At 43.6% G+C, this 24,815-nt stretch overlaps 1 protein-coding gene across 1 annotated transcript in view; it reads left to right on the forward strand.

Annotated features, from left to right (window-relative positions):
• Positions 1–2,546: 2,546 nt before the first annotated feature.
• Positions 2,547–24,815, forward strand: part of ARHGAP28 (Rho GTPase activating protein 28) — a 97,127-nt gene continuing 74,858 nt past the window's right edge. The window contains exon 1 of the mRNA XM_009909929.2: positions 2,547–2,803. Coding sequence (XP_009908231.2) covers positions 2,679–2,803 — 125 coding nt within the window. The 5' untranslated portion in view covers positions 2,547–2,678. The remainder of the gene's footprint in view (positions 2,804–24,815) is intronic.

Below are 24,815 nucleotides of genomic sequence, written 5' to 3' on the forward strand. Positions count from 1 at the left end.
ATCTACCACCTCTCTGGGCAACCTGGGCCAGTGTCTCACCACACTCAGTGGAAAAAAATTCTTACTTAGATCTAGCCTAAATCTTGCTCATTTATCCTAAATTCATCACCCCTTGTCCTGTCACAACAAACTCTGCCAAAAAGCCTGTTCCCAGCTTTCCAGTCTTCCCCTTTGAGTACTGAAAGACCACTAGAAGGTCTCCTTGGAGACTTCTCCAGGTTGCACAACTCCAGCTCTCTCAGCCTGTCCTCACAGCAGAGGGCTTCCAGCACTTGTACTGTTTTTGTGGCCTCCTCTGTCCCCTCTCCAACAACTCCATGCACCGAGAATGCCAGAGCTGGATCTAGCTCTGCAGGTGAAGCTTCAGCAGAGGGGCAGAATCCCCTCCCTCCACCTGCTGCCCAAGCTGCTGGGGAATGAAGCCCAGGACTGGTTCAAGTCTGCATGTACACGTTGCTGTCTCATGTCCAGCTTTTCATCCCATTATGTACCCTGCTGCACAGCAGCTCCCAGAGGGGCCTCCATGCTACCATGGAAGCAACCATTATTTTATCCTGGGAAACCTGGCTTTTTAAAATATTTAATCCAGGATATGTTAACAGTGTAGCAAGAGCCAGCCCAGAGGCTCTGTATGTTCAAATATTTATGCTTCCTGGGTGAGTCTGGCAAGAAGTGGTGCCAAGTGAGCTCTTATCAGCATGCTGTGCTGGCTAATTTAAAATTAACTTGGGCACTGCCTGCATGAGTCGCACCAACATATTTGACTGAAACTGTCCTGCCCCTCCAGGCAGGACACTGAGCTCAGTGGTGAAAAGGTGGAGATGAGATGAATCCTTTTTATGTCCTTCAAAGCCTGGGTGGCTTTGCTAGGTGGAGAGATGGACAGTTGAATTTAGGCAGCTTTGTACTAAGGAGAGCATCTTCACCCAAGGAGGATGAAAGAGAGGAGCCCGAAGGGCATTTTACACAGTACCTACACTGAGGATGCTGCTGAGGATGTTTCACCCATGTGCTCAGGGAGTTGAGGCTCATAAAATAAAATTATAGAATCACAGAATCATTAAGGTTAGAACAAGACCTCTAAGATCACATAATCATAGAGTGGTGGGAGTTGGAAAGGACCTCTGAAGATCATCTAGTCCAACCCCCCAGCTGAAGCAGGGTCAACTAGAACAAGTTGCCCAAGATTACAATGTCCAGGTGGGTTTGGAAACTCTCTGGAAAAGCCTGCTCCAGGGCTCCAGCACTCTCACAGGTAAGAAGTTCCTCCTTCATCAAGTCAAGCCATCAATCCAACCCTAGGGACATCCTTCCCATGATTTCATAACCAGGACAAAAGTTTTCTGGAATGGGCATTTATCAGAAACATTTCTTGTCATAAACCCCCCAAACACTGAGGAAGTGGGAGAAGAAAATAAAGGGCTGGGTGAGTTGTCTTCTTTTGTCTAAAGAATACTCTTTGAGCATTGCTCGAGCTGGACCCTGTGTCTCTGTAGTATCAAGTGACAGAATGAGAGGAAATTGTCTGAAATTGAATCAGGGGAGGCTTAGGTTGGATAGTAGGAACAATTTCTTTTCTGAAAGAGTGGTCAGGCTTTGGAACAAGCTGCCCAAGGAAGTGATGGAGTCAGCAGCCCTGGAGATGATTAAAAAAACATACAGACATGGCACTTTGGGACATGGTTTAGTGGCTGCGGTGTTGTTAGGCTAACAGTTTGACTCCATGATCTTAGAGGTCTTTTCCAACCATGATTCTTCTATTCTGTGATTTTGGCTATGACTGGTTTCCTTTTGAGAGAAAACCTTTCAATTAGCATCTGAATATCATACATGAAAAAAAAAAAACCACCCATCAGTTAGGAGTGTATTCACAGAATCACTTTGGCTGGAAAAGGACCCTCAAGATTGGGCACGGTGATCTTGAAGGTCTCTTCCAACCTGGTTTATTCTATGTAAGATCATCAAATCCTATTTATGGGATTGCTCCAGATGAACATAGAGTAACATAAACCCAATTCACGCATTTCCCAGTGCCCTCATAATTAGGTACCCAGGCAGAACCAAAGTTCATCAGCTTTCAGGAGAAACCAAGTCCAGTTCCCTGCCACAAAAATGCAGGAAATCAGGATTCCTGCTCCTGATCATTTAAACAGAGCAGAGTTCAGTTGGTTTCTGAACTCCTGTGGGCACTTTTAGCTCACTGTGCTCTGTCAGCCCACGTTTTGTGTTTGAGCAGCTCTCTCCTCTCACCCTGCTGCTTCACCAGCAAATAATGTTACTTGGTTGAACCTAAAGGGGAGGAGGATTGAGAAACTGGCACCTCAAAGAAAAGAAAAGAAGAAAAAAAAGTAAAGAAAACAAGCAAGGAAGGAGTTTTCCCCGCGGTCGTTCGGGTGCCGTGTGGGATTAACTCAGGTTTCGAGTTTCCTAGGTTCGTAGTAACTTCCCCGTTGGCTGTTGGTGGGCGGTGTTTTGGAATATATGCTAATCCAGTTTTCCTGACAGGGAGAGGAGAGCCCTGTGTCGGTTACACGGCTCTGCTGACAGCAACCCGTACCGAGAGGCTGCGACGGAACAGAGGCAGCCCATGGGCTCACGATCGTGACAGGAACTCTCTCACTTTCCCCATCGCCACCTCCCCGTCGGTTTTGTCACCACCGACATGTGCCTATGACACCATGGAGATGAAGGACTCGGGCAGCGTCGTCCTGACAGCCTACCATCCCCACAGCCCTGCCAGGATGGCGGGTATGGAGCAAAGCTTTGTGCAGGACATCCCCGCCGGCCGTTCGCCCACCAGCAGGTAAAGCCTGAGCGATGGGGACTGGTGTCATGTCTTGATGTTTAAGTGGTGTCACTTGTGGCTTTTGCTGGCTGTGTGTCAGCCTGAGAGTGCTTCCTGAGCACTTTAGGAGCACTTTGCTCTTGCAGGTTTCTTGTCTTCGGTGGGGAAGTGATTCAGCCCAGTGCTGCTGGTCAGGACTGGGAGGGGGAAATCCGAGGGCTTATTTTAAATCTTGTAAGTCAACAGATCAGGGCCAGTTTCCTGCCCAAGATACTCAAACAAGACAATCCCTAGGAAAAGAAAAAAGACAAAAAGGCAGCATACGAATGGGGCTTCTGTTTAGGGCTGTAATACAGAAAGTGAGGAGGTCGGAGCGACGGAGTCCGGCGCTGCAAAAGTTGATTCCGGCTTTGGTTGAGAGTGTTGTTTAATTCCTTCTCCATTCACCCACGAGGTCGGGACCAGGCTTTGCCTTTTGGTGAAGCAGCAGTGGCTGCTTTGCACACCCACACGCACACAATGGGAGATCGCATTGGTAGAGAGACCGAGTCTAAATAAGAAAATTCCTTTGGGCTTCAGGAAACTGAGCATTGTCTTCATTAACACAGCCCTGGGTACGTTCACCTCCCTGCTCTGTCAGAATGGGTGGATTTCCAGAGTTGTAAAAAACCAGCAGTTTGGGCGATTTCATTGTTTTGGAAAACACTGACCTTTCTCCTGTGTTGGAGTGTTGCACTTTTCTCCAAAAGACGTGGTGTGAAAGTTCAAATCGTGAAGAATTGAGGAGAGTAGGAAATGTTGACTGAAAAAAGAAAGAGGTCTGAGGAAACTCTCATTATCCCTGCATCCTAAAAAAAAAAAAAAAAGTAATAAAAAATGCTCTTTGCTTCAGATTGTTTATTTATAGCCTGGTAGCTATTTTGTTTTCAGTGGCATTATTTAGGTTAGCTGCATCTTCCTGTTCTTTGTGTATTTCCCCGGCTGTCCCATAAAGATAACTCCTTTGTTCTGCTCAACTCTTGGTGGAGAGCAGGACCAAAATACACAATTTCATGTTAAGAAAAGAAAGACACCCAGTCTGGCTTTTTAGGCGCTGCAAGAATGGCATTTTGCTGCTCAAAACAGAGCTCAGCGCTTCGGTGTTGGGTTACTGGGGAGCATGGCATTTCTTCCCCAAGGGAAAAAAATGCTCAACCAAATCTCCCTTTGAGTCTGGGAGCAAGAACAGAAATAGGGTGGGGTTTGCTCTTTTTTTCTTGTAGGTGTGCTAATTGTTTTGAAAGGCTCTTGAAATTTAAGCTTGGGGTGCTTGAAGGCTTAAATCATATATGGTTAAAAGAAAAAAAAAGAAAAGAAAGAAAAAAGCAGAAGTGCAGATTGCAGTTCCTGAATGAAAACAAACAAGTAAACAAAAAAGAGGATCCTGGTATTTTGATGAGGAACATATTTTGGAAGCTCCTGCCATGAGGCAAAGCCATATGTCTCTCCATATATCGACGTGTCCCTGAGATTTCTGGTCCTGTATCCCCTTTCTCGTCCTCAGCTTCCTGCAGCTGTCTGATAGCAACAGCCAAATCCTGCCATATGGGCAGCCAGTGACCGGCTGAGTTTCCAAAGCCTGTTCAAGAGAGGGATTTTATTAACCCAGCATGCAGCCCTCTGGAATGCAGAATCCATGAAGGCAAATGCTCTCAGCACTTCAGCAAATGGCAAAATAGGCTCTGGCTTAATCCCTACTTCATCTTCTAAAAACTCTTTCCTTGTCCGCCTTTTCTGTACCTGGGGGTGGTGGTTGACAGCCTGCTGAAGAAGAGCCAGTAGTGTGTCCAGGTGGCCAAAAAGGCTAACAGCATCCTGGCTTGGATCATCAATAATGTGACCAGCAAGACTAGTTCAGTGATTATCCCCCTGTATTCGGCACTGGTGAGGTTGCTTCTCAAATACTGGGTTCAGTTTTGGAGCCCTCACTCCAAGAAGGACACTGAGCTGGCAAAGGGTCTAAATCTGAGTAGCAGCTGAAGGAACTAGGTGTGTTCAACCTGGAGAAATGGAGGCTGAGGGGAGACGTTGTTCTCTACAATTACCTGAAAGGAGATTGAAGTGGCTCTTGGTCTCTTCTCTCCATTATGAAGTGATGAAACTAGAAGAAACAGCATCAAGTTGCACCCGGGGAGGTCTAGTATGGATATTAGGAAAAATTTCTTTCCTGAAAGAGTGGTCAGGCATTGGAGCAGGCTGCCCAGGGAGGTGATAGAGTCGCTGTTCCTGGAGGTGTTCAAAATACACATAGACATGGCAATCTGGAACATGGTTTAATGAGCATGGTGGTATTAGGTCAATGGTTGGACTTGGTGATCTTAAAAATGTTTTCCAGCCTAAATGCTTTTCTGTTTCCCCTGCTGCCATCCTAATGCAAGAGGCTTTGCTATAGACTCTTGCCTGGTGTTGCTTGACCCTTTGGGCAGCCACCCCGCACTACAGCATGCTACCTCCTTGACTCTCCAGGAGAATGATGTCAAAAAGCATGCAAGGAACAGACCTGGTGCCCATTTTTCATTTGAGAGCAAAAATAGTAGTGACCCAGAGCTTGACTTCCCACTGATTTCTGTTGAGTTTACTTAGATGTAGCTCTGATGAAGTCCACCCTTCAGATGTTTACCTATGAGAACAGAATCAGTCTTGGATATTAATCTTCAATTCGATAAACATCTAATCAGTTATTTGTCAGCTTAGGAATCAAGATCTTTCATCTTCTTTTCACTCACCAAAATTTGTCTCTTGCTTTGGAGTGATGCTCCCTCGGAATCGGAAGATTAGCTCCACACAACAGAGGCAGGCTTGCATGTGAGTGTCTCTCAGATAATGTTTTCTCTTGAAAACACTTCCACTTTGGAAAATTTCTAAGTAGAGGTTTCTCACAGAAAGGGGAAGCTAATGTAACCTCAGTTGGTATTGAATTGCTCTGCTTCCCACTATGCTGATAAAAAAGAAGGAAAGATGTAAGTAACTGTTGTGAACCTCTAAAGAAGTGAGTAATCTTAAACAGTCCTGCCAATCTAAACACAAAGCTGGGAAGTCCATGGATAGAATCACAGAATCACAGCATGATGGGGGTTGGAAGGGACCTGTGGATGTCATCTATCCAACCCCCCTGCTAAAGCAGGGTCACCCATAGCAGGATGCTCAGTATCACAATGTCCAGGTGGGTTTGGAATCTCACCAGAGAAAGAGACTCCACAACCTCTCTGGGCAGCCTTCCTCAGGATTCCAGCACCCTCACAGCATTTTCTCTTCATGTTCAGATGGAACCTCCTGGTTTCCTGTTTGTGCCCATTGTCCCTTGTCCTGTTGCTGGGCACCACTGAAAAAAGTCTGGCCCCATCCTCTTTCCCCATCCTCTTGCTTCCTACCCTTTAGCTTTTGCTGAGCATTGATATGATCCCCTCTCAGGCTGCTCTTCTCCAGGCTAAACAGCCCCAGGTCTCTCAGCCTTTGCTCCTCAATTAGATGCTTCAGTCCCCCCAGCATCTTTTAGCCTCCACTGGACTGTTCTTTGTCTCTCCTGAACCGGGAAGCCCAGAAATGGACACAGAACCAAAGTTTACACTAATAAAGCAATATCAACACATCAGACACTTGGATTCACATCCATGTACAGCTCTTGAAATGCCAGTCATGGAAGTATCCTACATGTGTGTCTATAACATACACCATCAGTATTAACATCAGAATTAAGTATAGAAGCCATAAAAGTCTTCATACCCAAGTCCAGTGGGAGGACAGCATGTATAAGCTGTTGTATTTTAGGGGATGTTAGCTGGTGGGCTCCAAGGGGGGACAGAAGAAGATGGGCTTTAGCTGCTTTAAGTGGAATATGATCAGAGTGCAATGAAGAATGGGAAATTCATGTGTAGTGAAAGTGGAAGCAGGGTGAAAGTTTGACTACATAATGATTGTAGAATCATGGAATGTCTTAAGGTGGAAGGGACCATAAAGATCATGTAATTCCAGTCCCACAGGCAGGGACACCTCTCACTAGACCAGGTTTCCTACAACCTCATCCAGCTTGATCTTAAACACTTCCAGTGGTAAGGTGTCCATAACTTCTCTAGGCAGCCACTTTCAGTGTCTCACCACCCTCATAGTAGAGAGCTTCTTCCTAATGTCTAACCTAAATCTAGCCTGCTCTAGTTTAAAATCATTGCCCCTTATTCATTGCCAATCTCCAAAACAGAATCCTTGCTTCCAAATTTGCTGTTGGATTACATTAGTAAATTGGTTAAGAAGATGGATCACAAATTCCAGTCATTCTTCAGACCAAGAAAGCATCAGGGCGACTAGAGATAGCTGTACATTAATGTCTTCTCTTCATTCCTTTCTATCTTTCTCTTTTTCTTCCACCTTGCAGACTTATTTAACTAGTTCCACACACTGGGTGAGTCCTGAACACTGAGGTGTTGAGCTCCGGGAGAATTTTCCAGCCAAATCTTCCCTTAATTCCATGAATGAAACTAGCAAGTCCACCTTCCATTTTACTCATGGGGCATCCAGGTCTCTTTTGCTTCACTTGTCCTTTGCTTTTCATGGCTGCAGTTGTTACTTGTGTCTTTTTTAAAATTATTGCTTTGAGAACAGTGTTGGAGAAATCTGTTTGCTTTGCTCAGTCATTAGAGTTACTCTCTGATGCATGAGTGTAGTGGAGAAAGTTCCTGTGCTTGCCTCACTGTTTTTAGTCCCATTTATGAGAGTTCAGGTGACAAGCACTGGTACCAAACATCCCAGAACATGCAGATACTCAGTTTGAGGGTGAAAATGATGATTTTTGTTATACAATGGTCAACTTTTCCATCCTCCTTTCAGAAAATGATGCACTTTACTTGTGTACAAATATTGCTTCTGGATTACAGAGAGGAAAAGTGGGACCTTGACCATATGGCTTCCTCAAATCTCCTTTTTCTCCTGCTAGGAGAAGGCAGGAGGAGTTATTCCTGTGCTCAGAGGAAACAGGCATGACCTCTTAGCCAAATGGCCAGTGAGCTCTCTACGGTAATTATGCAATTAGGGGAGTACAAAGCATTCCTAAGTGAGTCATGCCAAACTTTCCTAGACTCGAGCATGAGACTCAGCGAACAACTCAGCCCATTTGTTACCATATTTACCAGCCAGGAACTCATCCTGCACTGAAAATCAAAGATATTTCCACTGTAATGAGTGGCTTATGCTTACACAGGAGTAAGATAAGAATCAGAGGATAGTGAAAGCATGTTCACGGACTTTCTTCCTGCAGAATAGGGTTAGGACAGCTTTAAAGGGGCCATCAAACTGTTTATACATAGAGTAAATGCTTTTTAAATCAATATTCGTGCCAACCCAAAGCATTCTATGATTCTATATGTCCTGTATATACTGCCAAATCTAGGACCACAGTTAAAGGACAAAGCAGATTTCAACATCACTGAAAAACTCAGTCAATATCCCTTCTCAGCTTCTCTTCCAGCCAAGGGCAAGACTGGAAAATTCCAGTTGCTTCCAGGCTCCTCATGTTCTAGGATATATCCATCCTAAACTGTGGAGTCAGAAAAGAACAGGAAAAATCCTAATTTTTTTGTGTTGCCTTGAGTTACCTGTTTGATTGCTTTCAGGATCCCTGCTCTCCACTCCTAAGATTTGCAGATTTAGGGTCAGTCATAAAGTCATCGTGCTGGGCAAGCATGGCACCAGAGCCTCTTCTTCCTCTCAAGATACAACGGAGATATATTTGGGATGTCAGTGCTTATCAATATCTAAACAGTATGGATCAAGAGGATGGGGCCTGGCTTTGTTTGGTGGTGCCCAGTCACAGGACAAGGGGCAATGACCACAAACTGGAACCCAAGAGGTTCCATCTGGACATGAGGAGAAACGTCTTTGCTATGAGAGTGCCAGAGTCCTGGAGCAGGCTGCTCAGAGAGATTGTGGAGTCTCCTTCTTTGGATAGATTCCAAACCCACCTGGACATTGTGATCCTGGGTAGCCTGCTCTAGATGACCCTGCTTTAGCAGGGGGGTTGGACTGGTGATCCCCAGAGGTTCCTTCCAACCCCCACCACGCTGGGATTCTGTGATGCCATGGTGAGATAAAGTGTCCTGAAATAATGACTGAAAGAAAATGGGAAGAGGAGCCTTTACACCCCAAAATTTGGCTTGTTTTTGTCCCAACAGAAGCAGATTTTATCACACTGAAGTCAGGTCTGAATGTCCTGAGGCTGGGTGATCTGGGTTTATTTTCTGTCAGGGCTGACTGAGCAGCTCATCTGCTCAGTTGTATACAAGTGATGTCAAGAATGTCTTCTAAGTGATGCAGAATAAACAACCTTAACTCTTTTGGATGCTTATCTCCCTCTACAATAAACTTCCCCAGAAGACAAAACTAAAAAGGTGTCTCCTTTTCCACAGTAAATCTTTAAATGACTCGAGCCTCTTTGCAGTTAACTCAGACTCAAAACCTATACAATTAAAATTTTGTCATGTACTAAAAGTGGTAAAAGAAAACCTCACACAACAGTAGGCTAGGAAAAGATGGGGTTGGCAGACCTTGGGATTAAAAAAAGTCAACACATTTCATGGGGGGAATAAAAAAAGCCTTTTTCTTTTAATTTCTAGCAGCTTTCTATGATCTTTAAAGTATATTTTTTTGCAGATGCTAGGAATGATGATTATTAATAAAACACTTACTGGGAGGATGTGTATGAATAAGTCAGACAATAGTGGACACGTTTTTCCTGTAGGTCTTAGAAATACCTACAGAAAGTCCTCTGGGAGCCTCCCCGAGGAATGTCGTATTTATAGCCAGTTCCTCATGTTATGGTTGAAACTGGAGTTGGCTTCTCTGGTTTCTTTTTAGCTTGGTGCTCCCACTGCTGTCTCTGGTTCCTCCATCTGTAGGGCTGATGGAAAACATCTGGCACTGTCCCTTTGATCATTTTGTTTGGTCGAGCATTTAGCCAGCTGCTTCATTCATTTTTAACTAACTCACTTATCTCTGATTACATGAGGGTTGGAGATGACCACCAAAAACAGAGAAAGAGTAGGACCTGAGAGCTCTGAGTGCTCTATGCAGACACCTTCAGATTGCATCTGGCAGGCTGACAGCTCTGACATAATGAACCACCCGAAACCAAGAACCTGGGGGTGTTGAAAAAATTATTAGATATAGCATCTGGGGCCGTGGTCTAGTGGTCATGGAAGTATGGAGTGGAAGGTTAAACTTTATGATCTCAGAGGTCTTTTCCAAAGTTAATGATTCTATGAACCATAAAGTGTTGTTTTTGCATAGTAGGATACAAATAATTCAGTATAAATGCACAGAAAATGTGCAGTGTTTGGAACTGCAGGACACAACTATGGACTACAAGTGAAAGCTCTTGCTAAAAGCACCTGATTAGTGATGAACAAAATCAGAATCACATCCTGAAACAGTGTGAAGTATCCATAGCAAACCATCACATGGACATCCTGTATTTTGGCTAGCAACAGTCCTAGTAGCCATTTGTGGCCCATTATGGTGTTTTGCTATTCTTGGCCAGGCAGCACATCCAACATCATGGTGGGACTATGCCCTTTACAGCCTTCAGGTACCACCATGGTGGGACCATAGAAGGGAAACCAGGAGAATGTCCAGAGACATGTCCCAAGATGGTGATTGAAACTAGGGATCCTGTCTAGTATTTTGACCCTATTTTTGGCCTGCTCCTTTCTCTAGTGGTAGAAACAGTCTCCATCATGATCTTCCAGGTCCTGTTGTACATGCTAGTGACTTGGAAGAGGGAGGCAAAAGGACAGTGTGAGGGGGTGGAGGGAAGAGGGAAGCAAAGGAGGACGGGAGAAAGGAGTACCTGTGAAGGCCCACCTGAGTCTCCTCCTTGTGTGGAAATAAAAGGAGCTGGAGTGAGAAAAAGAAATGGCTCTTAAAGGATATGTAGTTGGGCCATTTACAGATGATCCCCAGGTCCCACCAGACAAATGAAATCATAGAACCATTTTACTTACAAGAGATCATTCAGATCATCCAGTCTGATGTGTCACATCAGGTTTTTTAATAGCTTTTAAGTGGTCATTTTGAAGTCAAAAGCTGAAATGGCTTAAAAGACACTGCCAGAGTCTCTGAGAAGAATGGAAGAAGCAATGGAGCAGGGAGTCCATATCAGCATGGTCATTTGAAGACAGTTATGGTTTCTTGTGTAGGATGCTCTGTGTAATACTCAGCCAGCAAAGGCCTGTGGGATTTTCAGATGTGCAAAATTGTCTAGATTAGGATGTACCTATGCTGGTTGTTTAGGCAGAAGGTGGCTGAACAAAGGACAGACAGAAATCTCCACTGCTAAGCATTGTCATAAAGATTTTCCACCTGAGGACTATACAAGAGTTTTATAACATCTTGTAGAATCACAGAATAATTTGGGTTGCAAGAAACCTGTCAGTGTCATCTAGTCCAACCCCCTGCAGTCATCAGGGACATCCGCAACTAGATCAGGTTGCTCAGAGCCCCAGACAACCTGACCTGCAATGGTTCCAGAGTTGGAGTATCTACCAGCTCCCTGAGCAACCTGGGACATGGTCTCACCACCCTAAAAGTAAAAGAATTTCTTCTCTCTAGTCAAATCCTCTTCCTTTAATTTAAACCCCTCATCCCTAGTCCTGTCACAACAGGTCCTGCTAAAATGCTGTCCCCATCTTTCTTATTGTCTCTTGCCACCAAGAAGAGGCTGCCCCTTCCTTGCTCCTACCTCCCTTCAAGTAGTCATAGAGAGTGATGAGGTCATCCTGGAGCCTCCTCTTCTCCAGACCCCCAGCTCCCTCAGACATTCCTCACAAGTCATGTTTTGTCAACAGCTTTGCTTACAGACCATGATCTGATTATTCAGTCTCTTGTCTCAGATGAAGTACACCTCCTATTTAATAGGATTCTTGCAGAATAAGACATCAGCATGAAGTCACAGATAACTAAAACATTATGATGGTCTGACCTATCTTTGTTTTGCAACATTTCCTGTCATTATTCTGAAGTTTTGAAGACTCAAGTACTAAATATTTGTCTGGATGTAGCCAAAACAAACACAACATCTCTGCTGTAGTCACAGATGAAACATGGAGAAGCATTCTCTGAAGGTATTTTGTGTGCTTGGGTGTCCTTGGCCAGTTCCAGGCCAGATGATGCCTATGCTTTGCTTGTAGTCAGGCACTGCAATGAGCTGCCCTGGTAGGTGGTGGGGTTGCCATCCCTGGAGGTCTTCAAAAAACATGTAGACGTGACACTTCAGGACATGGTTAATGGGCATGGTGGTGTTGGGTTGGTGGTTGGGCTTGATGATCTTAGAGGGATTTTCCAACTTTAATGATTCTATGATTCTTTGTGCAAGGAACTTGAAGGAAACAGTGAGGCTATCTTGATGAACAGAGACAAGGGAAGCCTTTTTACTCAGGATTCCACATTGGGAGTTCTCACTTTTTGGACAAGTGTGGGTAAAAGGAAGCAGGGACAGATAGCCAAACAAAGAGAAGGGTCTTTTAAAGATGTGGAAGTCTTTAGTCTCCTGCTGAAACAATTGTCTCCACCCTGTATAAGGTCCTTCTTCTATCTTCCACACAGAGGATGCATTTCCCCATAATACCCAGTGATACACTGCGATCTTTTGGTGCTTCCTTGCTTGCTTGCTCACTTGCTTCCCTCCTCTTCTCTTTCAATTAGCAAAAACAATGAAACCATGAGAACCTAAGGATAACTGTCCTGGAAATCTGAGATTTCTGGAAGCATTCCTTTATTCTTATTTACATTTGTGCATGTATGATATGTACAAATGGAAAGCATGAAGCTTAAGGCTACCCATGTGATATTGGCAGTTCACAGGGTATAATGGTCAGCTTAAAAAGTACTTATCTCACAGGTCAAATATTAACTGAAATCTTCAAGCATTCAAGCATTTCAAGAGTATTTCTTCAAGCCACTGGGGAGTTGGAGTAGGTGATATCCAGAGGTAGTTCCAAACCCCTACCTTGCTATGATTCTATGGTCTCTTGCCACTGACAAAGAGTGGCAATTAAAAATAAACAGAGGAACCTACTGTGTCAGCTTTTGAAAAAGCTTCTTCAACAGATAGTACATCCATGTTCTACATTTCTGAAGCACACCACAGACTTCAGACTGAAGCCAGCCCAGTGTGTAATCAGGTGGCCAAGAAGGCTAGCACCATCCTGGCTTGGGTCAACAATAGTGATACCAGCAGAATTAGGGAAGTGATTGTCCCCTTGCACTTGGCACTGATGAAGCAACACCTTTAGTACTGGTTTCAGTCTTGGACCCCTCACAACAAAGGCTATTGAGGTGCTGGAGCATGTCAAGAGAAGGGTAATGAAGCTAGAGAAGTGTCTGGAGAACAGAACACATGAAGAGTGGCTACAGGAACTGGTAATGTTTAGCTTGGAAAAAAGGAGGCTGGGGGAAGACTTTCTCACTCTCTGCAACCCCCTGAAAGGAGACTGTAGCCAGGTGGGGGTTGGTGTCCTCTCCCAAATAACAAGAGATTGCATGAAAGGAAATGGCTTATGTTTAGCAGAGGAGGTTTAGCTTCAATATTAGAACCTTTCTAGAGTGGCCAGGCACTGGAATGGGTTGCCCAGAGGGGTGATGGACTCATTGTCCTTTGAGGTGTTCAAGAAACATGTAGCCATGACAGTTTGGGACATGCTTTAATGACCATAGTGTCGTTACATTGATGGTTGGACTCAATGGTTTTCAAGGTCTTTTCCAGCCAAAATGGTTTTATGATTCTGACTTTTGGGAGGGGCATTGACTCTGAAGCTCTTTGGTGTGGTCAAGATGCATTTCATTCTTAATGGACTCCATCTCTTAGAGCTTTTTTAAACTACTGAATGTTTTTTTAGAAGACTTAGCTAAGGCAGTTCTGAAGTCAATTCAACAATGCAGTAAGACCACACAAACCAAACCAACTCGGCTCCATCTATGCTGAACACAAGTAAATCTGCAGTTAATTAGGTGTCATGCACCAATGAGTCGCTGTAGATTGATGTAATTGCCCATTTGTAAGAGGAGTTTATTGTCATAGGATGGCCTTGGAGGCTCATTTTCTCTTTCCAGATTCAAACATGGAGTATAATAGTCATGTGGGTAATGAGGATGGAAGTAATTAACACCATTATTGTGATCAAGAATTCCTCAAGGCACAGCAAGCCATCATTTCCAGAATTAACTTTCTCCTACTTGCAAGGAGACCTCCTGAATCAAGAAGGAGGTGTCTTTGTGTTTTACCTGATTCACAGGCTTTTGGGTTTGGCTTCCAGATGCAGGACACTGAAATCTATATACTGTTGGTATTTAAGACCCAGTTGTGATGTCTATATTCTGACACCTACAGAAGATCTGTATTACAGGCAGGAATGGACCAAAGAAAGCAACGGCAACCAGCTGAACATGAGACAGCATGTGCCCAGGTGGCCAAGAAGGATGAAAGTATCATGGCTTGGATCAGCAATAGTGTGGACAGCAAGACCAGGGCAGGATCATCCCTCAATACTCAGAACTAGTGAGACCACACCTTGAATACTGGATTCAGCCCCTCACTACGTTGAGGTGCTGGAGTATGACCAGAGAAGAGCAACAAAGCTGATGAAAGTTCTGGAGAATAGGCCTTGTGAGGAGTGGCTGAGAGACCTAGGGTTGTTTAATCTGGAGAAAAGAAGGCTGAGGGGAGACCTTCTCAGTCTCTACAACTCCCTGAAAGGAAGTTGTAGCAAGATGAGGGTTGGTCTCTTCTCCCAAGGAACAAGTGGTAGGAAAAGAGTTGCACCAGGGGATGTTTAGCTTGGCTATTAAGAACAGTTTCCACCCTGAAGAAATAGAGAAGCCTTGGAACAAGCTGCCCAGGGAAGAGGTGGAATCTCCATGCCTGGAGGAATAGACATGTAGATGTGTTGCTGAGCGACACGGTTTAGTGTTGGACTTGGCAGTGCTGGATTAACAGTTGGACCTGATGATCTGAAAGGTGTCTTCCAAGCTAAAAGATTCTATGATTCTATTGAAACAGTTCAAAAAACAGTCTAGTCTGACACTATAATGTTCAACAACAAGGTAATAAATCCATGGATTTAGTGAATTTCACCATTACCACGATTGCAACACAGAAGTTCTCAGTGATGATCGATAGCTACTGGATGGTGGGCAAGAGGATGGGGCCAGACTCTTTTTGTTGGTGACCAGCCACAGGACACGGGGCAACAGACACAAACTGGAACCCAGCAGGTTTCAAGCGAATGTGAGGAGAAACTTCTTTCATGTGAGGTTGCCAGTGCCCTGGAGCAGGCTGCCTAGAGAGGCTGTGTAGTCTCCTTCTCTGGAGAGATTCCAAACCAACCTGGACATTGTGATTCTGGGCAACCTGCTGTAGGTGACCCTGCTTTAGCAAGAACATTGCACTAAATGCTGTCCAGAGGTCCCTTCCAACTCCTACATTCTGTGATACCATTTTCTGGGGTGGCCATAAGCAAATCCAGCCTCTCTTTGTCTGTGTCCAGGAGCTGTACAGCAATGTTACCACAGCAGTTTGCCCAAGCCTTGCCACACCATCAGAGCTATGGGGATTCTGGCTGTGAGGAAGTGTCTCCAGCCTGCTGACACAGCTGTAGCTGGAAACCTGAAGGCTGGAATTCAAAGTGTTTAAAGTAATGTTTCAGGACTGATAAGGAAGGGGGGGGGGGGGGAAGTTTGTTATTTTCTGAGCAAGCCACTCTGCTAATGAATAGGCTAGGCTGGGTATTTTCAGGTCTAGGTGAGTAAAGTAAACAGATCTGAATTCATACTGGATTCTTACCAAATATTTTGGAGGGTGGAGGGGAAGCTTCCTCCAACTTACTTGAACCATGATAGCATAGTTCATTAGTTTGTGCAAATCACAGAATCATAGAATTGTTTTGGTTGGAAAAAACACTAAGATCATTGAATCCAACCATCAGCCCAAGACCACCATGGCTAGTAAACCATGTCCCAAAGTGCCATATCCACATGGTTTTTGAACACTTCCAGTGACTGTGGGCCTGCCATCCACCCTGTGCAACCCATTCCAATGCCTGACCATTTCTTCAGAGAAGAAAGTTTCCTAATATCCAACCTAAATCTCCCCTGGTGCAACTTGAGGCCATTTCCTCTTGTCCTATCACTTGTTATTAGGGAGAAGACACTAACCCTCACCTGACTGCACCTTTCTTTCAGGGAGTTGTAGAAAGCAAGAAGGTATCTCCTCAGCCTCCTCCTCTCCAAACTAAATAATCAGAGCAATGCACAAAGGAAAAGAGTGGTACTTGAGTGGTGAGACACTGAAACACATTGCCCAGGGAGATTGTGGATGCCTTCTTCCTAGAGGTGTTCAAGGCTGGATTGGAGAGGACTTAGAGCAGGCTGGTCTAGTGGAAAGTGTCCCTGCCCATGGCAGGGCTTGGAACTAGATGATCTTTATTGTGCCTTCCAACTCAAACCATTCTGTGATTCAATGATTCAGATAGAAAAGCTTGTTGTGATTCAATTCATCATCTGAATCCCTGTAGACTCCAGCAGATGAGTCAAAAGATACAATAGGAATCCAGAACTAGTCTTGATTAATAAATTGAAAGGAGATTTTTTATTTCAAGTTAGATTCCCCCTCCCCCCCATTTAGCTAATCCATGTGAAGCGTGGAATTGGTTTTCCTAGACAACAGAGCCCCAAACACCTTTGATTTCTTCAAGAATAGGCCAGTAATCATCTAAATATCCATCAGAATCTCTTTTCTAATTAAATCACATCAGCTGGCTCAGGAATATGATGACGTTCAGAGGTTGAATTGAGCAGCGTTCAAAGACCACAAATAAGGTGCAGAACCTTTATTCTTGAGCTGTTAGCTCAGCCTCTGGTTTCTGAATCATTTCAGGGCATTGAGCCAGGGCTTCAGTGATGCTGAAAAAGACACTGACCACTGCAGAAATGGGTGGAAAAACATCATTCAGCAGTTAGCTGGATATATCTGCTGAAAGTATGTCTGTAATTCTGTGGAGGAGGTGGTGTTACTAAGAACAGATTGGTTTCTGAGACTGCCTTGAACCCAGCCAGCTGGAGTTAAACCCTCCCAGGCTGACAAAGTGCATTCCTAATTATATCAGTGGAGTGGACAGCTAGATTCAGTTACCTCCTTTGGGACTGCTGGTGATGAGTTTCCATCACTGAGAGAGATTTTGTATTTCATCTGAACCAAAAGGGACCTCAGGCTGTGCAACAGTAGAAATGAACTGGTTACCAAAATAATGTAATGAAATTGTCAATGCCAACAAATATCTAAAGAGTGGAGGGCCAGAGAATGGTGCCTAGTGACAGGAGAAGAGCCAACAGTCACCAGCTGGGACCAAGGAAGTTCCACCTAAACATAATGAAACAATTCTTTCCTCTGAAAGTGATAGAGCCCTGGAGCAGGCTGCCCAGGGAGGCTGTGAAGTATTTTCATCTGGAGAGACTCCAAACCTCTTTGGTGCTGGGCAATCTGCTGTGGGTGACCCTGCTTGGGTTGGGGGTTGGACTAGATACCCCCAGAGGTCCCTTCCAACCTCCACCATGTTGGGATTCTGTGATTTGGTAATACTTGTCAGTAGGATCACCCTAAAGCCTGCAAGTTCATGTCCATAGAAGGGTGACAATGCTGGTGAAGGGTCTAGAACACAGGTCTTGTGAGGACTGACTGAGGGAACTGGGGTTGTTTATCCTGAAGAAAAGGAGGCTGAGAGAAGACCTTTTCACTCTCTGCAACCACGTCAGAGGAGGTTCAAACAAAGTGAGGATCAGTCCTCCCAAGGAACAAGTGAGATGAGAGGAAATGGCCTCAAGTTGTACCAGGGAAGGTTTAGGTTGGACAGTAGGAACAATTTCTTTCCCAAAAGGGCTGTCAAGGCCTGGGACAGGCTGCCCAGGGCACTACTGGATTTCCCAACTCTGGGAAGTATTCAGAAATTGTGTACATGTGATGCTGAGGGACTGGCAGTACTGGATTAACAGTTGGACTCAGTGGTCTTGGGGGCCTTTTCCAACATCAGTGACTCTATGATTCAAAGTAGCCACATCCCCTGAATTCACTGGACACAGCAGGAGAAATGACACTCAACAGATAATCTTTGAAGACTTCAAATAAATTTAAGCTTAGTGTTGGATTCATCTTTGAAATTAGGGAGAGCAGTCTGAATCAGGCACCAACAACTGCAAGGAAAATGATGGATAGTGGGAGGAATTTTTCTCATACCTTTAGAGAAAATGAGTCTTTTGGCCCTGGCCATCTTCACAGGGTCTTACAACATTCACTGACGTCAACATAATTAAGCAACTGGTATAGCTGAAGATAAGAAGCTCAGGATTTCTTATTCTGTGGTTTTCTGTGATGTGTACTTAACTAAAAAAACTTAATTCCACTTTTTCATCATCTGTGACAACCTATAGAATGAGTAATGTCCTACAGTCTGGTCACAGGAGAGTGAATTTAACAGGTTGGAGCAAGGAGGGAACCAGTATCTTCTCCTTGATGACAATGGTTACAAGCTGCAACAGGGGAGGTTTCGGCTGGATGCTAGGAAATATTTCTTCACTGAAGGAGTTATCGAACATTGGAATGGTCTGCCCTGGGCAGTCACCATCCATAGGGGTGTACAAGCTGCGTGTGGACCTGACATTTAGGGGCATGGTTTAGTGTTGACCCTTCAGTACTGGGTCAAAGGTTTGACTGGGTGATCTTTCAGGTCTCTTCCAACCAGATATATTCTGTGATCGTCTGAAAATCACTTGAAGGCAAGAAGTAGCTCTCAGGGATAAACAATGAATGACACATACTGATGGTCAGAAGAATTAAATGATGTGACAGAAAGGGAGGAAGCTTCTTAATCTTCATTATGAATTTCACACTTTGCTGTCACTGCAAAACTGCTGCTTGGTGTCTTATGGTTGAGAGATGTTGATCTTAAAAGTCTGTTCCAACCAAAATGATTCTATGATGTTTGCCTAAGCTAACATTTCTGCCACCGCTGGTCTTTCTCACATGTAAATCATGCTACCTAAAGCCAGAGACATGATACAGTGCTGTGTCATCAGTGCTGTGTGATACAGTATGTGCCACCTGGAAAACCCTGTTTAGAATTATGCAGTGTGATGGGCCCATCAGGTAAGTCCTGTCTGTGGAAAGGGCATGTTTGTTTGAACTGTGTAGGTTACAGAATTGAATCTTTGAATTACAAATGTAACTGACATCTCATAACGCTGCCTCTTAGCAGCAGTATGCTTTGGGCTTGTCTCTCAAGTTCTAGATGTCCCTGCAGCCAACCCTACATCCTTGACAGATGTTGCAGTACTTATTTTTGGTCATTTCACAGAATCATAAAATTGTTTTGGTTGGAAAAGACCTCTAAGGTCATAGAATCCAACTGTCAACCACCAACCACCATGACCATTAAACCATGACCTGAATTGCCATGTCTACAAGTTTTTTAACACCTCCAGGGATGGTGACTCCAACACTTTACCTGGGCAACTTGTTCCAATGCCTGACCATCCTTTCAGTAAAGAATTTTTCCTAATATCCAATCTAAAACTCTCCTAGCACAATTTCAGGCCATTTCCTCTTGTCCTATTACTTGACACTAGGGAAAAGAGATCAACTCCAACCTCCATTCAGAGAGCTATAAAGAGCAAGAAGGTCTCCTTTTCTCCCCTCAGCCTCCTCTTCTCTAGACTAAATAGTCCCTGCTCCCTCAGCCACTCCTCTTAAGACTTGTTCTCCAGGTCCTTCACCATATTTGTGCTCTTCACTCTTTTCTCTTATTTAAAACCTCTTAAATTCCTCACTGTGATGAATCAGTTATTGAATTTCTCTGTAATTTCATTTCTATTGAAACCACTTTGTACATTTGGGGAGGTTTGGATTGGATATCAGGAAAAATTTCTTGCCTGAACAATGGGAACAGGCTGCCCAGGAAAGTGGTGGAGGAGTCACCATCACTGGAGGAATTCATAAGACACAAAGTCATGGTACTTTGGGACATGGTTTAATGTCCACGGTGGTGTTGGGTTGATGGTTGGACTTAATCTTAGAGGCCTTTTCCAGCCTTTATGATTCTATGATTTATTGGACTTTGATGAAAAACAATGAAGCTATCCAAAAGCTACTGAACCACACAGGAAAAATAATGGAGTGGGGCAATTCTGTAATGGTCACTCCGGATGGAAAAAGTGAGCCAGTTCAATGGGATATTTTTCCTATTTAGTACACCACAGTCACTTTTTTTGGATTGCCCTCAGAGAAACACACTTAGGGCTGGAAATATTATCACAAGTTAACACTGGACCCCCCCAAATCCAAACAAAACAATGAAGCAACACAGACTTTCCTTCCTCTTCTGATTGCATCACTGGAACCGCTGCCGAATAGAGGGATTTGGTTTGAAAAAACTTCCTTCTGTGTTTTTTAGAGCGCTGGGTGTCTGCATTCCTGTTCATTTGTATGCTCGATTAGCTGGAATCAAACACAATGATGCAGATCTCCAAGCAGCTATAAAAACTCAGAAGGGAGCAATACTAACAGGGAGAAAAAAAAGCATTCTCCATTGAGACCTTCATGGGAATCGCAGGGCAGAAAGCAAAAGAGCTGACGCAAAATCATGTAGGTGTTTTTCCTTCATGTTATTTTGTCATTGTGCAACTGCTGTGAAGTTTGCTCCTAAGCAGGCTTCAAATAGCCATGTGGACAGGTAAAAGATGTAGTGGTTGTGTCTCTGCTTCATGCACAGTTCTCCTCTGGAAAAAAAAAGCAGCTATATGTTAATGAATCCTGTAAGTATCACGCTGTGTGATTTCTTTTTCCCTCTACCCATGATACTCTCTCTACTTCTGATATTCCTTCTGATTTCTGATGAGCTGTTCTATTCTGCAGGTTCATAATAAATCCTGTAGATTTTGAGGAAGGAGAAGGTATTTTGGTCTTTGCAGTTGATGTTGTACCTTCTAGGGATGAATCATTGAGTCAATTTTGATCTGAGGCAGCGGCTGAAGTGAGTATCAATGTAATTTCTAGGCGCCTAATGTAAGAAGACTGGGGGACATTTGTGTCATTTTATCCACGTTTGCAGAATGTTTAGCTTGTGTAAAGGCAAAATACAGTCAAAAACCTAAGCAAGGAATCTTCCAGTCATTAAAAGAATCAGAAGGAACTCTAAGGAAAGCTCCAAATTTAAGAATAAAGTGGGAAATTAGTCAAGGAAATACCTAAATAGGAAAGAAAACCTCTAAAATCTACTTTTATTACAATTGTGCTTTCATGTAAATGCTATTATTACTCAATCAAGATGGGGGGTGGGGGGGGGCGGGGGGGATTGCATTTGTCTTCTCATCAGACAAAACTTGACCAGCTATTCATTGCCATTGAGATGTGTGACAGCACTGAAAAGAGATCTTGCTGAGTAGATTGACTCTTCCATTACCAAGTAGTGAGGCATAGACCAAAACCATGATGAAAGCAGGAGAAAAATCATGCAAAATCCTTTAGTTGAAGCTTATTTTAAATGATTCTCAACCTGGTCATTTACTTTTGGTGTGGTGCTGTACTTAAATTACTGGTGTAATTGTGCACTTGTTGAAATCAAAGCTGCTGAAAAGGTCTGCAATCACGTTACGTGGAAATGAAAGTTTGTGACCAGAATATTCAATACTGATTGTTGAAATCAAAATAGTGACTCAGAAGTCTGAACAAGTAGTTGAAACACACTGATGTCACTAACCATTCCATCAAAGAAAGTGGAAGAAAATACACGTTCAGACCAGATGTCAGAGATGCTCTTGAAAGGTCAAGCATCTTTTTTGGATGCAACTCTTAAAATCCGTAAGGTGAAATTATTTATTATTTGAGGATTTGAGTTCTGGTTATTATGCTATACAATAAGTAAAGAGGCAAGTCCTACTTCCCTGGAAGTTATGATAAAGAAAGCAGTTTCTTGGTTAGTTGTGACCTCATGCTACGATCCAATGCTTGCCTGATGAAAATGAGATCAGTTTATTTTGCATGTAGAAGCCAACTAGATAACATCTGGAGTGGAAATTCTTGACTTATACCCTTCTACAGTCCGCACCATAGAAAGTTTTCTGATTTTCTCTGCCTCTAAGCACTCTCAACACCCTTTGGTGGACTGGATGCTTTTGACATGATAAAAAATGACCTCAGGTTGCCCCAGGGGAGGTTTATGACAGAGATGAGGAGCAATTTCTTCCCCAAGAGAGTTCTCAAGTCCTGGATGCCTTGGGCTGTGGTGGTCTCCATTCCTGGAGGGATTGAAAATCTGTGTAGATGTGGTGCTGAGGAACATGCTTTAGTAGTAATCTGGCAGGGTTGGGTTAATAGTTGGACTTGATGAGCTGAAAGGTCTCTTTCAACCAAAACAATTCTGATTCTGAAATGGGAAAGACACTAGAGAATTTTAAAATCCATGTGTCTCATACAATCTGGGCCATGGTAGTCATCAGTCAACTTCTTAAATGACAACACAGCATCAGACATCCTCACTAAAGTAAGTATTGAGAAAAGTTTGATTTATTATTGGCCATTTCACTGGCATTACCATTCCTCAAAGCAGGATCCATAACTTTAAGAAAGCTCTTTCAGAACATGTGCTAAGCTCATCTAAAAGTTCTCTCCAAAGCCAGGAGAACATTAATTCAGCCATGAAAGCAAAGACTTGGCAGCCCTTTCAGCTCCTTTTCCAGTTGCTCAAATGCTAAAATGATCACAGACATTTTTTCTTAAGTTTCCCTGCACAAGCCAAATTCATTCACAGCTACAGCACAAGTGACTGCTACAGCCTGTGCAGGAGAAATGCCCTTAATCTGCCTTAATTTAGGATCCCAGGCTCAATCTTGAACCCACAAGCCATGGCAGCAGTACAGAAGTGTAGGCACATGTCCCATCTTGGCTGTATCCCACCTCACCAAGCCCTCTCTGCAGAAAAGTGTCTCTAGCTAGGACAGCTTCCATCCAGGCAGCATTTGGTTTCAAAAACATGCATATAAACCCTGGCATCTGCACAAATCACAGGTGTGAGGAAGTTCTGGAGATAGCTGTAACTGTTCTGGAAAGGAAAAAGTGGAAATCCAGGAGCTGAACTTGAAAATACAGAGTCGCAACTAGAGTGTTGTTTGCTTCCTGTTGCCCACTGGCAGGTGACCTCAGTGGATGGATAAGTGCTGAGCACTACATGGCAGCAGTCTCACTTTACAGAATCTCAAAACCATTTTGATTGGAAAGTTGTCAAGCCCTGGAACAGGCTTCACAAGACAGTGGTGGAGTCCCAATCCCTGGAGGGATTAAAAAGATATGGAGATGTGGTGGTGACCTGGCATTGCTAGTTGAACCTTAAAAGTCTGTTGCAACTCAAATGATTCTGTGATTCTATCTGTAACCAGTCTGAAGACTATGACAGGAAAGCAAAGATACACTTTTTGCTGTCATGACAAATCTGCTCAAGGTTTTAATTTTGGGCTCAGTCTGATCATTATTCAATGCTTTAAAACTCTTTGAGGTGTCCATCTTCAGTCTGGTATCATGTCTCCGGTGCACCGCACCCATTTGTGCATCTATACAAGTGTGTCTTTCTGGTGGTTGTACCTGTAGTTCATCAGCTGAAGTACCCAAGTACTGACATCCAACATTTTAGCCATGTGGACCACCTCACCTCCCCAGGAACACCACCCTTGCTCACACTACACTTCTCCCACCACACAATTTTGCAACTACTGAAAACTTGTGGCCATCTTCAAATAGGTGCTGTGTTTTCTAAGCAGCCTGTCAGAAAGGAAACCAAAATAAAGGAAACCTTTACCTTTTCATCCTCAGTTATAAAACTGGCCTAGGGGATGAAGAAGACAAAGTATAGTTCTGAATAACTAATTAGGTTAAGGTCTTGTATGTCCATATTTTGCCTTGTAGGACCCAAGGCAGTGGCTCTGAAACTGCCAGGTAATTGAATTTGGGGAAAACTTTGACTTTTCAATATTATTGTTATGCTTTGCTTATAGCCCTACATTTATGAGTGTATGTAGTGATAAAGAAACAATATTCCACCTCTAAAATGTAGCTATCTTGGGCATATAAAACCACAACTTGTGCCTGAACTGCTGTCAGGACATGGCCATGGAACATAATGTTCAAGAACTGCAGGCTGTTGATGGTAAACACCATTTTTCAGAGTAGCTGGTACAAAGTACAGCACCCAGGAGGCTTCTTCTTTTGACTCACACCTTCAGTGCACCATCATCATCATTGGATCATTGAATCATAGAATAGTTTGAGTTGGAATGGAATTTTAAGGTCCTCTAGTCCAACTTATTTACACCAAAGATGGTGAGACACTGGCTCAGGTTGCCCAGAAAGTTGGTAGATGACCTGCAACCATTCCAGGTCAGGTTGTCTGGGGCTCTAAACAGCCTGCTCTAGTTGAAGATGTTCCTTCTGACTGCAGGTAGGTGGACTTGATGGCCCTTTCTTATTTGTTTCAAAATTGTAATACTATGGATATGAAGAGCTCTTAATCACAATGATGCTGTGGTGCTGAGGGACATGGTTTGACACCAGGCTTGGTAGAGTTAGATAATGGCGGGACTCAACACCTTAAACATCTTTTCCAACCAAAGTGATTCTATGTTTCTAACCTAAAACATTGTATGACTATGATTGACCACTACATAAATTAATGTTTCTTAAGTTAATTATAAGTTGCCCTCTCAAGTCATATGAATCTCCAGAAAAACAAGATCTCGGGCCACGTTAAACACTTTTCCATCAGAGCATCCAAAGATCATTGCCTGCAACTGCAACCCCTAGTACAGGAGGCTGTTACTGCAGTTCCAATGCTGCTGCCAAGAAAGCCTTTTGAAACACCACCTCTTACCAAATATCTTGATTTTCTCCCCAGTCTGATCCAACACTTTCTATTAG

This window comes from Dryobates pubescens, chromosome 9 (genome assembly GCF_014839835.1).
Source record: "Dryobates pubescens isolate bDryPub1 chromosome 9, bDryPub1.pri, whole genome shotgun sequence".
Classification (NCBI taxonomy): domain Eukaryota; kingdom Metazoa; phylum Chordata; class Aves; order Piciformes; family Picidae; genus Dryobates; species Dryobates pubescens.